Source organism: Gadus chalcogrammus, chromosome 21 (genome assembly GCF_026213295.1).
Source record: "Gadus chalcogrammus isolate NIFS_2021 chromosome 21, NIFS_Gcha_1.0, whole genome shotgun sequence".
NCBI lineage: Eukaryota > Metazoa > Chordata > Actinopteri > Gadiformes > Gadidae > Gadus > Gadus chalcogrammus.
Genome location: NC_079432.1, coordinates 12,314,764 through 12,330,238, shown reverse-complemented (window position 1 = coordinate 12,330,238; position 15,475 = coordinate 12,314,764). Strand labels below are relative to the sequence as shown.

Below are 15,475 nucleotides of genomic sequence, written 5' to 3'. Positions count from 1 at the left end.
TAATATCCCCAAGCCTCAACAACATACACACACACTACCACACACACACACACACACACACACACACACACACACACACACACACACACACACACACACACACACACACACACACACACACACACACACACAGTAAATCCCCCTTCCAGCTCTTGGCTTTGTGCATCCACGTGGCGAGATTCAGTCCAGCGTCTTTCATGTTGTAATTGGACACGTGGGATCACACAGACCTTCTCCTCCAGAGGCCGTGTGTGTGTGTGTGTGTGTGTGTGTGTGTGTGTGTGTGTGTGTGTGTGTGTGTGTGTGTGTGTGTGTGTGTGTGTGTGTGTGTGTGTGTGTGTGTGTGTGTGTGTGTGTGTGTGTGTGTGTTAGAATGCGTTCCTAGCTGAGGGGTCCCGGGCCGAGGACGTCCCGGTCCCCACACATGCAGTATATACACACACACATACCAGTTCCCAGGTGTGATTTGCCAGCTGTCCTTGAAGGGAACAGAAGAGCCACCTCTGGAGCACAGAGGGGACAAGGCGGGACAAAAAGAGCGCCGTGTGTGTCGAAATTGTGTGTGTTTTTGTGTGTGTAGGGGGGGGGGGGGGGGGGGGGTTGGCATTCAATATGATTCCAGCACACTGGCACCGCTGTCCACCTGTATGCAAATGTGGCCGTGTGTGTGTGTGTGTGTGTGTGTGTGAGAGAGTTGAGGGGGTTACGGACCGTTAATGATTCACCCCTGCTGCCCTTCTTTTACACAATGGCCTGGAGAGGGGGAGTCCTGTAGCGGCCCAGGGCTGGACGCTACCTGCTAGGGAAGCATCCATGGATAATGTGCAGCTGGAGGTGTGATCGCAGGGATGGCTGACGCTAGTGCAGCCTCCCTGTTGCCTCACTGCCTGATTACTCCATTTGTTTGGTAGTTCTGAGGTGAACTATCATCAATGTTGTAGAAAAACGGTGTAGCGGGAGGTTTCCCTTGGCTGCATTATTTGGGGTTGAGGTTGCTTTTTGATGGTTACATCCAAAGGGTGGATTGGATTAGGAGGTAAGGAGTAAGCGATGTGAATGTTGTGAACAGCCCCACTGATTCAGTTGCTCTTCAACGGTCCCATGGTTGCCACCAAATGAAGTCACATGGTTACCACCGTATCGAAAGCTCACCCAGCCTCCGTTAACCTTGTCGCCACACCTTTGGAGAAGTCGTTTAGTAGATAAAGTAGCAGATGGCCACCAGGCAACGGTGGCAGTAGCGCCTTCCTCAATGGCGAGGTACCAGTTGTTGCCAACTGTTAGTAGAGCAAACTTCTTCAAGGCCCCTTTGCACACTGTTGTAACCACTCAAAACAAACAAAATACTCCATACATGTCGGTAACCTGCTGAATTTCCTACTTCCAGTGAATATGGGTGTTGAGTCCAAACCGACACCAATACCGCAGCAGTCGACACTCCTGCAGTCGATACACCACCTACCGACTGCAGACTGGACTCCCCTTGACGGGGTCCAGCCCAACGGTCTCTGACCCGGCATCCCGCTCAGCATCTGTGGCGTCTTATCGGTTCCCCGTGGATTTACGAGGTCCCCGCGCCCAAGCTGCTGCTGTGGAATGTGGCGAGAGGAGCTACCTCGCCCCAACCGGCTCTGCTAGGGTTTAGAGGAGAGGAACATCTGACGCATCCCAAAGCTCAAGCCCCCCCCCCACACACACACACACACACACACACCTCCACTCCTTTATTACAGATACAGCGCATCCCTCTTATCGGCTTCCTTTTTGTTTGTCGGATGGGCGATAGCTTAAGATAAGGTCTTCACGTGGAATGGCAGAGCCCCCACGCAAACACACACACACACACACACACACACAGACGTGCACAAGCACACACACAGACACACACACACAGACACGTGCACAAACACAGACACAGACAGACACACACAGACGGACAGACAGACAGACAGACACACCCACACACTTACATACACAGACAGACAGACACACATACACACACCCATACACGCCGACACGTGCACACAAACACACAGACACACACTATCATCACCTTCCATTGCTTGCTTTCTGTTGAAGCTGGCTATCTGTAGTCCTGTCTGTCACATGCCGTCAACTCGGGAAAGGACGTCTATCCTGTTTGAGGAAATGAAAAAACACATTAAACAGGGCACAGCCCATTGATAAATATCTTGCAGAGGAAGTTTTACAGGTACAACCAACATCTGAGATTGTAACGTTGCATACCAGTTTGTTGGCGCTCATCCATGTGCATGCAGTACGCAAGTGTCAACTTCAGCTTTTACGCTACCTTTGGTTGAGTTCCATTGTTTGATATTGAGCCAATGGAAGTTATTTTGGTCAAAGGTGGTTCAAAATAACCGCAGATTTAAAGGTGAAGGGGTGACAGTAGCTCAGGAGGTAGAGCGGACAGACTGGGAAACGTGAGGGTGCTAGTTCGAACCCCGGATCCTCCTAGCCGAGAGTGGAGGCGTCCCTGAGCAAGACACCCCGACCTGACTGCTGCTGACGAGCCGGCTGTCGCCCTGCGGGGTTGACTCCGCCATCGGTGTATGAATGTATGGTTGTATGTAAATGTGTGAAGGTGCATCCTCAGTGAAACAACCTCAAACCGGAAACAAGCCACACATGCATACATCAAGCCCTTTCTTTTATCACGTCACACAAAATACATGACCTGGAAGATGACAAGGACCTAATGACCTGATTAGATCTCTTTAGATCTCAGTTGCTATAGTTCTTTGTCATTATGATTCACAATCCAAATTCCAACTTGCCTGTCGCTTACACATAGGCAGTGTGCAATGGAAACACATCATTTCATTTCAAATGTACTGTTCTTTTTCTGGGTTCTGATCACATTTGAACCCATTTTCCACAGTTATAAATAAAACGTCTATAAAACATATAAAACATCTCAACCTAAATCCCCTTGTTGTGTCTGAGAGCGCTGGGGTCCCTGTCGCAAACAGTTGCACATCTTGGTTTTAAGTTTCTATAGGAGTTCAAGCGTAATGATGGCAACAGGCATCTTAACATCGAGGTGAGGCGAGGTTAAATATGAGGTGTGGCCGGAGTCATCAATAACATTCAGAACGGAGCGTGGCTTTAGTCACAATACGTTTCTCTTCACTTTGTCTTCATTCATTTCTTTTCTTTCTTCTTACCTGTAATGTTGCGTAACCAAAGTCGTCCGGCAGGAAATACGAACTTGATGCTTGAGGACACATAAACACAACACAGTGGAGCGGATGGGATGAGGGAATACAGGGCATGAGGGCATCAGCAGACCCCTTCATGGCTGGGGTTTAAGGGCTTTACATGAGAACGTCTTGTTTTATGGACCTAAAGTATCTAGCAAAATATATAAAAGATATGTCCTTTTTTTTGTGTTGATTTGAATCAACACCAATGAAAATCATTGTGGGGTTTGATATTGATGAGTCCACATCAGGAATAGTACTTGGAACTGAGAGCAACGTAGGTTCAAAGGATTTAATGTGAACATATTTACTGAAACAAATAACATACTGACCTTGGACAAAGGCACCCATTTGTTCTTTTGTTAATACGGAAAAAGAAACAAATCAAATGTTTCACATTAGATTTATGGAATTTCTGTTTCCTGTTAAATCAAATGGCTACTTCGTAAGGTAAATGGTAGCATTTCGGCAGGGTTAAAATCCACACAATTCAAAGTACTTCAATGTTTTTTTAAATACAGCCTGAACAAGGTGTTGGATTGATGATGTTTAGATGATCCATGTTGGTCGACTGTATTAGTACTGTATTAGTCTAGGCACCTGCTAGGGTTGAAGTAGTCATGATTTCATAAACCTTGAAAGAGGCATCCCTGAGGATTTTAAACATGATCATAAGTTGAATTAACGCCGCCAAGCACTGTGTTGTTTTAAAGCCTGCATTGTCTGCTGCCCAGAGACTAGAGAGGAAGAAAATGATGTGAAACAATAATCTGATTCCATATCCTATTCTAAATAGTAACGTGTAATCTAATTATTTTGTCCATAAAAATAAAGAAATAAAGGCATGCACGCACACACACACACACACACACACACACACACACACACACACACACACACACACACACACACACACACACACACACACACACACACACACACACACACACACACACACACACATACATTTGAGTACACACACACACACACACACACAGACACACACACACACACACACACACACACACACACACACATAAACACATTTGAGTACACACACACACACACACACACCCACACATAAACACACACACACACACACACACACACACACACACACACACACACACACACACACACACACACACACACACACACACACACACACAAGCACACACTGGCGCACATAGACATATGGACAACATATACAGTTCCCCCAAAAACAGTTGAAAAGATAAAAGGGAAACGACCTGCCTGGCCCGACACGCTGGGATAGAAGATCTGAAAGGTGAAAAGCCATGAAAAATGGATGAGAGAAGAAACCCACTTCACATACCAGCAGCCCCCCTCTCACACACACGCACGCACACGCACACGCACACACACTGCTCTCCCGTAAACTGGCTAACCCCCCACAGAGCTCCAACACCCCTCCCACTCTTAATCCCCTCTCTCTCTCTCTCTCTCTCTCTCTCTCTCTCTCTCTCTCTCTCTCTCTCTCTCTCTCTCTCTCCCTCTCTCTCTCTCTCTCTCTCTCTCTCTCTCTCTCTCTCTCGTTCTCTCTCTCTCTCTCTCTCTCTCTCTCTCTCTCTCTCTCTCTCTCTCTCTCTCTCTCGCACACACACACACACACACACACACACACATGGAAGGAAAAACACTAACACCTATTCATGTATGAGACATATGTGATTGGTTGTCTGTGTGTTATTTGTATGCACACAGACACACACGAATGCGCTCACACACACGCATGCTCGCTCATACACGCACACAATGACAAGGACGCATGAACACAAAAGAATGAGTAAACACACACACACCCATGCACAGACATACACACACACGCGCACACACACACACGCCCACACACACACACGCGCGCACACACACACACACACAGACACCAACACACATTTATAGCTACTTGTGACAGTGTGACAGGGTGTGAAATGTTCCAGTGGAAGCGCCTGTAGCTGCTCAGGCTATCGCTAGCCTTCTTAAAGTCCTATCTGATGACATGGCAGTCGTCTGATGAGAGGAAGACCCAGCGAGACAAGGAGCTGTGGGAGGGGGGGGTGGAGGCACTGTATATAAATTGGGCCATTATTTTAGAGTTTAATATATCACTGAATACTATACTAGACCTATGGTTTTCCTTAAATTCATGTTGTTTTATGTCTGTCTGTCTTTCTTTTGTTTTTGTTCATTTTGGTTTTCTGTTCAGCCAGACAGATGAATTCAGACTGGAGAGAGGGAGAACAGGCAGGACGCTTGACCGGCCTGAGTGCAACAGCTCAACTAAATCCGACATCAACAAACAATTGTCAATAAGCGAAGAAACGATAAATTCAAGTCTTCAGGTTAGAAAAATAAACTTGACAGATGTGTGGGATGGGGGGGGGGGGGGGGGAGGTATACTTCCTCTTATCAATGCAGTTCCGAGAAAACCAGTTTATTTTTTTTCCATTCCGACATGAACAAACCCACCTCGACAGCCTCGTACATTGTTTTTTGTTACCTATATTTTGCAGACGGTCAGTGATGGGACTGGATGCGACGCTCGCTCGAGTCCGTTTAAAGTAGCCTACTAACAATCCGGTGTGATAGCACTTTCCCGCGTCGTGGTGCTATTCTACAGAAGAGGGCGCTGTGAACTACCGCAATGTAGGCCTCTAGGACAGGGACCGGAGTGTAGTACCTCACCGTGATGGCTGGCTGCGGCGGTGTCTTGATTTGAGACCGAGCGAAGGTCACAGAATGTCAATTGGCTTTATATTTAGAGCGGGGAAGCTCATAAGGTTTTGATATAATTAGGATGAATGGCGCAGTGGTCCACGAGATATGGGATACCTATCCCGTGCGAATGAAGCAGGACCTATTTCTTTGAACTGTTTACTAAGTTAAATTGCTCTCGGCCACAACTGATTACTTAATGTACTATTTTCCACTAAATGGAAAGCCCTTTTTCCTTTGCCCTATTGAAAATAGTGGCAAAGCGACCGAAATAAGAACAATAAAATAAAAGGTTCAGCATTATTTTATTATAATCATATTATTTCATGTGCATGTTAATATGTGCCGACTTACTGGTCTGTTTAATTTTTATAAACCATATTCTTCGCACACAATGCCACAATGCGGTTCACCTAATTCAAACCCGGGGATAACCAGAGATAAACCTATGCAATTGAAGTTTTGGCACACCATAGTCCGCCCCTTAATCCGGTTGGCTCAGAGTCTGCCCGGAGGCGAATTTCTAAGTGGTTTATTGAGCTGCCAATCAAAGAAGACGTCCTCTCCTCAAGCGTGCTGTGCCTGCGAAGCCCTTCAGTTGCCGTGTAGAGTGATTTGACGGAGGGAGTCTCTTGTGGATGGGCCAGCACTACGCTGAAATCGGCTGCTCGCCTTTGCTAAACACGCATGTAATGTTTCGGTGGAATCTGAACGTGGAATCTGCTGGAAACAAATACAACCGTGCGCTTTTGCATGTCAGGAACGGAGGAATTGGTCGCTGGTCCACGGCCGCATATCGTTTTTTTTCTTCAAATTTCCCCCTATGTCACATGTAATTAATCGAAGGCATGTGGAATCGCACAAGGATTAGGAATTGCCTCCCATTAGTGTGTCTGCTGTTGACGTTATGGACGAAGGTAAGAGAAGGTGGAGGGGGGGGGGGTGGGCGGTTGTTCATGTTTTCCAAATATTGTGCTAAATAATTAGGATGGTTGTTAAAGTAGTCAATGTCAAAAGTTGGTGGGCGTATGCTAATTTATTTGCTCTGTTAATATTGCATATTCACGAACGCATGCACCGGTAATTGAAATACACGTAGCCGTCAGAATGGAATAATGTTACCATGACAAGATTTGTCTTAGGGAATTAATATAGGCTCATCTCCATTTTGTTGAAATACTGTATCATCCACGTTTTAAAAAAAAAAGCAGGGCCCTGCATGCACAAGTTGTAAGTTAGGCTAAATTGTATCAATTGCCTTCTACACTGCTTAATATCTGTCCCCCTACATATTATAGTAGACTCATTGACTGTACAACGTCTATTCGCATGCATTCACTGAACTATTGGAGCAAAGGATGAATTTAACATCTTTACAATCGGCTCCTTGAAATCCTGGATCTCTATTAATATCTTGTTTTTGTTCCGATTGCACGCGCTTTAGTCGGCCGTTCCGTTTTACGCATGCGATGGTGCTCTAGTCTACCCTTTTTTTTAACCTTTTCTTTTTTTTTTTTTATTATATTTTTAGGTGTCCCAGTCAACCGGCTATTTTGAGCTCCAGTTGATCAACGTAGAGAATGTAAATGGCGAGTTGGCGAACGGGGAATGCTGCGATGGCACAAGGAACTCCAAGGACCGGAGGTGTAGTCGAGACGAGTGCGACATTTACGTCGACGCTTGCCTTAAGGAGTATCAGATGGAGGTCAACACGGAAGGCAAGTGCACCTACGGATCTAAATCGACACCCGTACTCGGTGGAAATATCTTTTCTTTCAAGAGCTCCAAAAACCCTAATAAATTCGACGACGCTGGAAAGATCATGATCCCCTTCCAGTTCGCCTGGCCGGTGAGTTCTCCCCATCTTAAATCAATCACCCACATGAATGATCGCATGCTGTTTATTAATCCAGTGGTTGCAGTGGTGGTTCCCCGAATGTTACTTGGTGCTTTTCCTACAGTTGTCTTGTATGATGTTGGCTTTGTTCCAATTCATGACATTGCACCTGCCCCAGTCAATAATAGGCCAATCCCTGTGTGTGTTTCAGCTAATCGATTGGTGGTTGGGTGATTATTTTATCTTGGTTCTGGATGTGGTGCTGGGCGCCTCTTAAGCTGTTCATAGTAATGCTAGATCCTCGATGCCCCCAAGCAGAGCTATTGGATGTTCTGGCACCTTTTCTTTTCATGCACCCTACGGCTTCTCTTTATAGCTTCCCGGGAGCCAGGTGCCCCCTTTTGGTGCAATTAAACTAGCCTACCGTGAATGACTGATTGTCGGGGGGGATTAAAACGGGACTACAGTCACCAATGACCACGATTTAACGCCATTTTGCAATGGGTGGCCATAAATGGTGTTCTATGTTGTCCTGAAAAGAACCTAGTGTTTTATTAGAGATTCTTATTGGTGGTGTTCCCTGCTGATTAACATATAATCCACCAATTCATCTTCGTTTTCATGTAATTGCTTGTTAAATTGCTGTGTTGCATAACATAGTGCCTCCTCGAACAGTCCATTTTCCTTACCTGAGCCCTGGGTATGAATTATTATATACATGGATACCCCCCCCCCCCCCCCCATCTGGGATCGCCAGATAACTATCCCTAGATAAATATCCCTATTATTGGAGTGTTGGCAAGCTGATCATCATTTCTTTATTTTAGGGGTAAAATCTTCCTTGAAGTTACATATTTCTAATATTTGCCTTGGCTTTATCATTCCACAAATGAATCGGCCAAAGATGATGATGAGTCCAGGCAGTCCATTCTTTCTTTGCGCTCCCTGGTTAGCGGGCTAACGATGAGAAGACTGTATTACTTAAAGAGTCCTCCGCCTGAAGAGGCTGGGAGGGTCTATGCGTGCGTCTTGGGTGGATGAAGGGGCTCCATTTCCCTGCCAGAATCACAAGGTGGGGGGACGGGGGGCCGCCTGCTTCATGGCATTCGCTGCCACTCTCCCTGGAGAGACCAGCGATGCACACTGTGTAGTATCTGTTGACCGTCTCGTCCTGACCTGATGCTGTCATAGACACGTACACACACGCACGCACACACTTGATCAAAGTCATCTTGTAGACTCGCATAAGTGCCAATTTAGAAAATCAAGAGAGCAATCATCTTAGGCAGAAAGCTTTTCTGAGTCTTGCTCGTAAGGCCATTATATTACACTTCTGCTCCTCTGATAACTACAATATTGAACTCAAGCCTTTATTTAAGCTGGCAAGATCATAGACGTTTCCCTCATTAGCCAGGAGCTGGAGATACAGAGATATGCAGAGGAACACAAATCAAAGTGTGTGTGTGTGTGTGTGTGTGTGTGTGTGTGTGTGTGTGTGTGTGTGTGTGTGTGTGTGTGTGTGTGTGTGTGTGTGTGTGTGTGTGTGTGTGTGTGTGTGTGTGTGTGTGTGTGTGTGTACTGTTCAAGTCGTATTGATGGTTAAGGTAATGGAAGCCCACAATGTTTTGGAATTAAAAAAATAAAATTAAAATTATTCAGACCAGCGTCTGATTGGCCAAGGGATACTTCCTTAACTCTGTTTCATTTGAGAGAGCGCAAGTCATTATACTTCCATTTGGTCATTAATGACATTACTGACAGACTCCTTTATCCCTCCTTGCCATCTTCCTCTCTCCCTCTCCGTTTCTTACAAGCCAGCCTGCAGCTGTTATTAATTCATGTCAACTACGTCTCCTGCTCTCTTCCACAGATTTGCCGTTGGTTGCTACTTTTCTTGACTACTGATGCGGAGCACAATCATATTTGGAATATAAAGCATATCCGATGCCATACTATCTAGACAGCCACCAAAACAGCACGCCTCATTGATCACCTATAGTCCTGGAGGTCTCTTTCAGGAACATGAGGGTGATGCATAACAAGGAGCAGGCCGAGAGTGTTGCCATCCCAGGAGTGTTGAGGTTCCTCTGTCCTGTCTTTGCTCCATCTCTTCACTTCATCGCTCGCTGAGATAGGGAGCACATAGAGCCATCTTTTGCGTGACTGCTGGCTCACCTGCATGCACTTCATGCATTGTGAGAAGGATGCAGAAACACGAGGTAGCCATTTCCGCTATGCCTGGCATCACCTGATAGGGGAGAGTAAGGTTGGTAGGGCCGTTGCTAGGAGATGATTAGGTAGACCTCCAGTAAACAATGTTCCTCTGTTGTCGTGGCGCTGAGCTCTGTTTCTTTATTTTTTGGGCCTTGGGGAGTCCTACCTATCATTCTGCTTATTATTGGTGAGCAAGGGACAAACATTGTAATTGGTTATGGCCATAAATGGGCAAGCCATAGGCCATATGGCAATATTGTCACATAAAAGGTATTAAAGTCAATTAATAAAAGTAAAGCGGTCAGAAACCGAGGCAAGTGTGCCATCTTTTCTAAAGAGAACATTGCGCTATTTTAGTTAGCACAGGGATTTTATGATATAATTGAGTCCCCTGTGAATTGCCCACTTTTCTGCACTTAACTCATTATCCATACACTGCAGAGAGTCTTAGTGGAGTGGTTTGGACAGCATATATTGTGCAAATGACTGGCTACCAATTAATCACTTCAGTTGGATCCATTCAGAAAATGAGGAGTATGGAGAGAACAAAACGACGGTGGGCGACATGGATAATGTGCAAGAATTGGTTAAGGGATAGCAGTAATTCTCATTAACAGATGAAGGTGTAACCATTACAGACTCCTTGATACTCTTGCATAAATGGCAGTTTTTACATATCACATTGAACCCCAGGGAAATGCTCTTTATAGATACATTTTGTATTCTGTGTCAAATAATCCAAAGACTGGGCAGATAAATATCACATACTGACTATTGGGATATAGATATGATGTACGGGGCAACACAACACTGATTTGGTGGTGAAGGCCTGTAGTTGTGGGGGGGGGTTACAACGTGTTGGAAAGATAAAAGGGTAAAGATGTTGAGCTTGGGTCAGGGGAGTTCAGTTTCTGAGGTGATACAATGTTTCAGCATGCAGCAGAATCAACCAACTGTGCAGGGTGTGAGTGAACATTTAAACGTTTACATATTCTTACTTGTCGTTATGACAATATGTTGTGGCATGGTTGATGCAAAGCCTGTATAGTTGACGGCTAGTTAGTAAAAATCCTAGTATGGTCTGAAATGTAATGGTTTAAAGTCTAATTATTTAAACGTTCACTCACACCCTGAACAGTATCAGAGTGCATGTTGGTTGATTCTGCGAGGCTGAAACATTGTATCACCTCAGAAACTGAAATCCCTGACCCGATGACGTGCTAAACAAACGTATCCTGCACCGCAGGGGATAGTGCCAGATAGACCTGCCTACCATTACACTCCATTAGAGTTCGACTCTTGGCAACGTCTATGTTGTTTCCGTTGCGTGCCAACTAAGATGCATGGCATTGTAGTATTGACTTGGATGTGGCCAGCTGCCCATTCAAAGCCCAAATAGAAAGGTGTTTGTGCGCGCGCGTGCGTGTGTGTGTGTGTGTTTATAATTTTATAACTGCATACATTTTAAAACTTTAAAAATCCTTGAATATGCGGCACGTTTTCTTAAAAAATGCGATGATATATGCGGCATATTTATGCAATTTTATGCGATGAAATTGCGCGAACTTGCGAAAAAATGCGGGAACTTTCGAAAATTGCAGCCTTTCGATTACATGACGTAACATTGTAAACGCAACATTTTACAACTTTCTGCTAAGATATATGTGACTCTTTTGCAACGAAAAAGCGGGGAATATGAAATCATGCAAGCCCCGCATATTTTTGCGCGGATAGCGTCAATTTATGTTTTTTCGTTTTTCTGGAGGGACTGGAAAGCGGGGAAATACATTTAAGAGCCTTTTGTTTTTGTTACGAGCGTGGACCTCATGTGACTGCACTTGTGCATTGGGTGCCTGAAACACACTCCCCTTAATGGTCTCTGGTGGTGCTTAAGTGACGTGACACCCGAGAACCTGACTCTGGTGTCGCTGCCCCGGGTACACCACGTTGCGCTACACCTACATCGTAGATGGAGTGGAAAAGGGGCCGCTGCCAAATATGCACGCACGGCGATATTTCGAAGTCTATTTATCTTTACTTATTAATGGAGACGGGGTCGGCTCGCAGAGCTCCAGGAAGGACAGCCGTGGGTCATGGTGGTTGCAAAGCTTCCCTAATGTAGACGCGTGTGTGTTGCGTAGTTCGGACAATGTAATGGTTTCCTAGTATAACGATGCTAATCAATGGCCCACAGCCCATTACAATGATAAGAAGCTCCTCACAAGTGTCAGTCCAGCCATCAATGGGCGCTTGCCTTTGATGTTGTACACAACCATTGATGTCCAAAAAGTTCAGAAGAACAAATCACAAGTCTGTTCACCATAATTAATTTCCACATAAAATGAAATCCACCGTCAGTCTTTAACCCCGAACTCCTGTGCACAATATAATCCTCTACCTCTCAGATTCAAAACAGGTGGAATCTCAGAGCCTTTCCTTTAACCTTGTTCCCCCTTTACACATTTCAGGCATAGACAGTTTCTGCTTTAGCAATCCTTCAATTCAAGGAAGGGTAAACTAGGTGTGAGAAAGATGTATGCTTTTCCTTTTTCTTCACAACTAAATTTGCTTCGAACACAACTACACAAGATTGCCAATATGTTATTATATTCAAGAATTCCCCACAGCTGTAAAACTATTAAGCAACCTTTCGTGTGTGTGTGTGTGTGTGTGTGTGTGTGTGTGTGTGTGTGTGTGTGTGTGTGTGTGTGTGTGTGTGTGTGTGTGTGTGTGTGTGTGTGTGTGTGTGTGTGTGTGTGTGTGTGTGTGTGTGGGGTGCTGGCACGCTGAGGGCTGTATGGCGGCTGCATGTTTATTGAAAGTCCTGTTGGCATAGTAGCGTCATGCTCAATGGGCCGTGTGTGCACACAGTCGCATTGGGAGCGTGGGCCAAGTGCCTTGCGTTCTGCGTGGCGTCTCTTGGCACGACTCCCCGAGTGAGCGACTGCGGCCAGATCCCTGCTCACCCATCGCAGCCTGGAGAGGTTGTGCAAGTGTTGGTCTTTCAATTCTTCAATATCTTGTGTCTTTCCCAGAAATCAATCTATAAATCAATTATTTTTATCAATGGCTTTTTTTAAATTGTTTGCTGAAAATGCTAACCCTAACTGAATGTAAATGGACCCACTCGACTTCTCGCCATGGTCTTGGTGCTGAAGTGCTCTTCTGTCATCTCTAGCACTCTCAAAGGCACACAAGATTGCATTTAATGCCGCGCACAACCAGGGGTGGTTGGTGAGGCGCGTTGGCCCGTCTCGCAAAAAAGATATTCAGCAGTTTACTAGGCTCCTCGCTTGTTGAAAGCGAGCCACATCCAGGGGCAGCTTGTTAACAAGCGGGGGTCAAGGGCACTGGGTCGGAAAGCGGGCTCCGTCGATACAAAGTGTCGGGTGACGTCGCTGCCGTTGTCATCTGAGACGAGCAACGCAGGTTCTTGTGGCCAGAGTGTTCTGTCTTTATCTGGTGGAAGTCTTTCGAGTGGTCACTCGCGTCACAAAGCCTCCCCGGCTTTGTCTGCAAATGCTTCGGAGGGTGAGGCGAACTTGAACAGTTTGATGGTCTTATGAGTCCACCAAAGTTCTCGAAGTCGCTGCATTGTGGGTTTCAAATTGACCAAAAAACATGTGCATTATAGGACCATCACAGGTGAAAGGCCGCAGTAGGCCAGATTTGGGAGTTGGCAAGCGAGCAGAAGAGAGCAAGGTTTTAAAAAATAAACATCACGAAAAAAGATCAATGGACCCTCCTTCCTTAATTGTTCCTGCCATTGAGAAGGGTTTCTGTCACACGCCTCGGGCGGGGCTTAGCTGTGTGTGTTTGAAAGGGAAGATGGATTCCTGAAAAAAAAAAATATATATATCAGAAGAGTTGCCCTCCATGCTTAGAAAGTAGGCGATAGCGCCACGACTACGATGTTCTCTCATTTGTAGAGAATTTTGCTTTTGTGCAAAATTGACTGGTGCCGCTTTTGTTGTAAGCTGTAATGCATCATTTAGGTGTATTTTATTTGTGTCTGTCAAACGCTTCCATCTTCTCATTATCGATGGGTGTTTTCTATTGTAGGATGTGAATACCGTGTCAGACAGAACGTTTTCTCAGTGTCAACAGAGGCCGGCCATGGTTTGATTTGAATGATTATTATATTCACTACGGTATATTATATTGTGCTATATTATAGCATATAAGGCTAATGATAGCCTTTATTTTCTGTCAAATTGAACGTAGATACTGACTTAAACAGCCGTGCAAATTGTCGTCAAATTGTGAAAGGTTTTCATCAAGTGAAAGGCTGTGTCTCATTACTTTGCTTCATGGCGTAGGGTAGGGTGCTGTGCCTCGCCTATAGACAGCTGTGGGAACCCTGGTATAAATAAGGATTGTGAAACCTGCTAAATGTTTTTTCTGATTGACGGCTGACATAGGCGTTTTCTCTGAATTGGCTGTACATTTTTAAAGCAGTTTTCCTGGATTCCTTATCACTAGAGGAAAGGAGATTGATGCGACATTGTCTAATGCTGCTCCTTTGCTGAAAATCTTTTGACCAACTCTGTTTGAAAAGGTATAGAAAGACTGAGGAAAATCACCAGCAGGAAAGAGGAAATGAGCTCAGCCTGGTGGCACAGGATCCTAAGACAGACACCATGGCATCACCCAACCTGTTTCCAAGAATCAAGAAGTACAATTATTTAAGTTTCAAGTCTCCTTTGACCGTAGAACAGGACTTGGCAGTTGTTGTTGAGATTTGCTTTCACGTTTATACCTGACTGTGTGGCTTTTTATTTGCAAAAAGGAAAAGCCCTTTATATGTTGGTCTAGATGCCATCACTGTTACCTGCCTTCCGGCTGCTATAACGTTCCTCCCGTATCTAGGTAGGCAGATGCTCTCGCAGGAGTCATAGCGTAAACGTGGCCCCTGGCACAACCAAAAGCTAGGATTGACATCCTAGATTAATGAAGATTATACATGCAGCGATTACTGACCCTGGGATGGACCGAGGTGATCTCATGTCCCTCGGAGGGCAATAAATCAGGAGACGTCAGCGGATCTCACCGGCGAGACAGCCGGCCTGCAGGGGACGTCTCGCTGACGCCGCCTCCATCCAAAACATGGAGACGCCGTTTAAGGAATACCAAAACATGAAAAAAAAAATGCTATTGCGTGACTGAGTTCATCAGCATCACACACAATATCCTTTTAATTATAGATTTATAGATAGAGAAGATATGTGTGTGTTTTATAAAGATGGATATAGATAAAGCTATATATATAGATATAATGTGTGTATGTGAGGACATTTTTGTCACTCACTCACTCGTCTCGCACCCTGAGCAGATCCCTTTTTTCTCTCCCCCCTCCCCCGATGCCCCATCCACCCGACCTCCCCTCACATCCACTGCAGTTGTCTAAGCTCCCCCAGCCCTTTAATTTCAAATTACTATCTTCAGTCCCCCAGCGGCCCCCTCC

General features: G+C 45.4%; 1 protein-coding gene across 2 annotated transcripts in view; it reads left to right on the top strand.

Moving 5' to 3' along the window:
- Window positions 1-6,528: 6,528 nt before the first annotated feature.
- jag2b (jagged canonical Notch ligand 2b) overlaps window positions 6,529-15,475 on the top strand; it is a 35,464-nt gene continuing 26,517 nt past the window's right edge. For both annotated transcript variants that reach the window (XM_056581121.1, XM_056581120.1), the window contains exons 1-2: window positions 6,529-6,877; window positions 7,492-7,809. In XM_056581121.1, coding sequence (XP_056437096.1) covers window positions 6,809-6,877; window positions 7,492-7,809 — 387 coding nt within the window. In that variant the 5' untranslated portion in view covers window positions 6,529-6,808. The remainder of the gene's footprint in view (window positions 6,878-7,491; window positions 7,810-15,475) is intronic.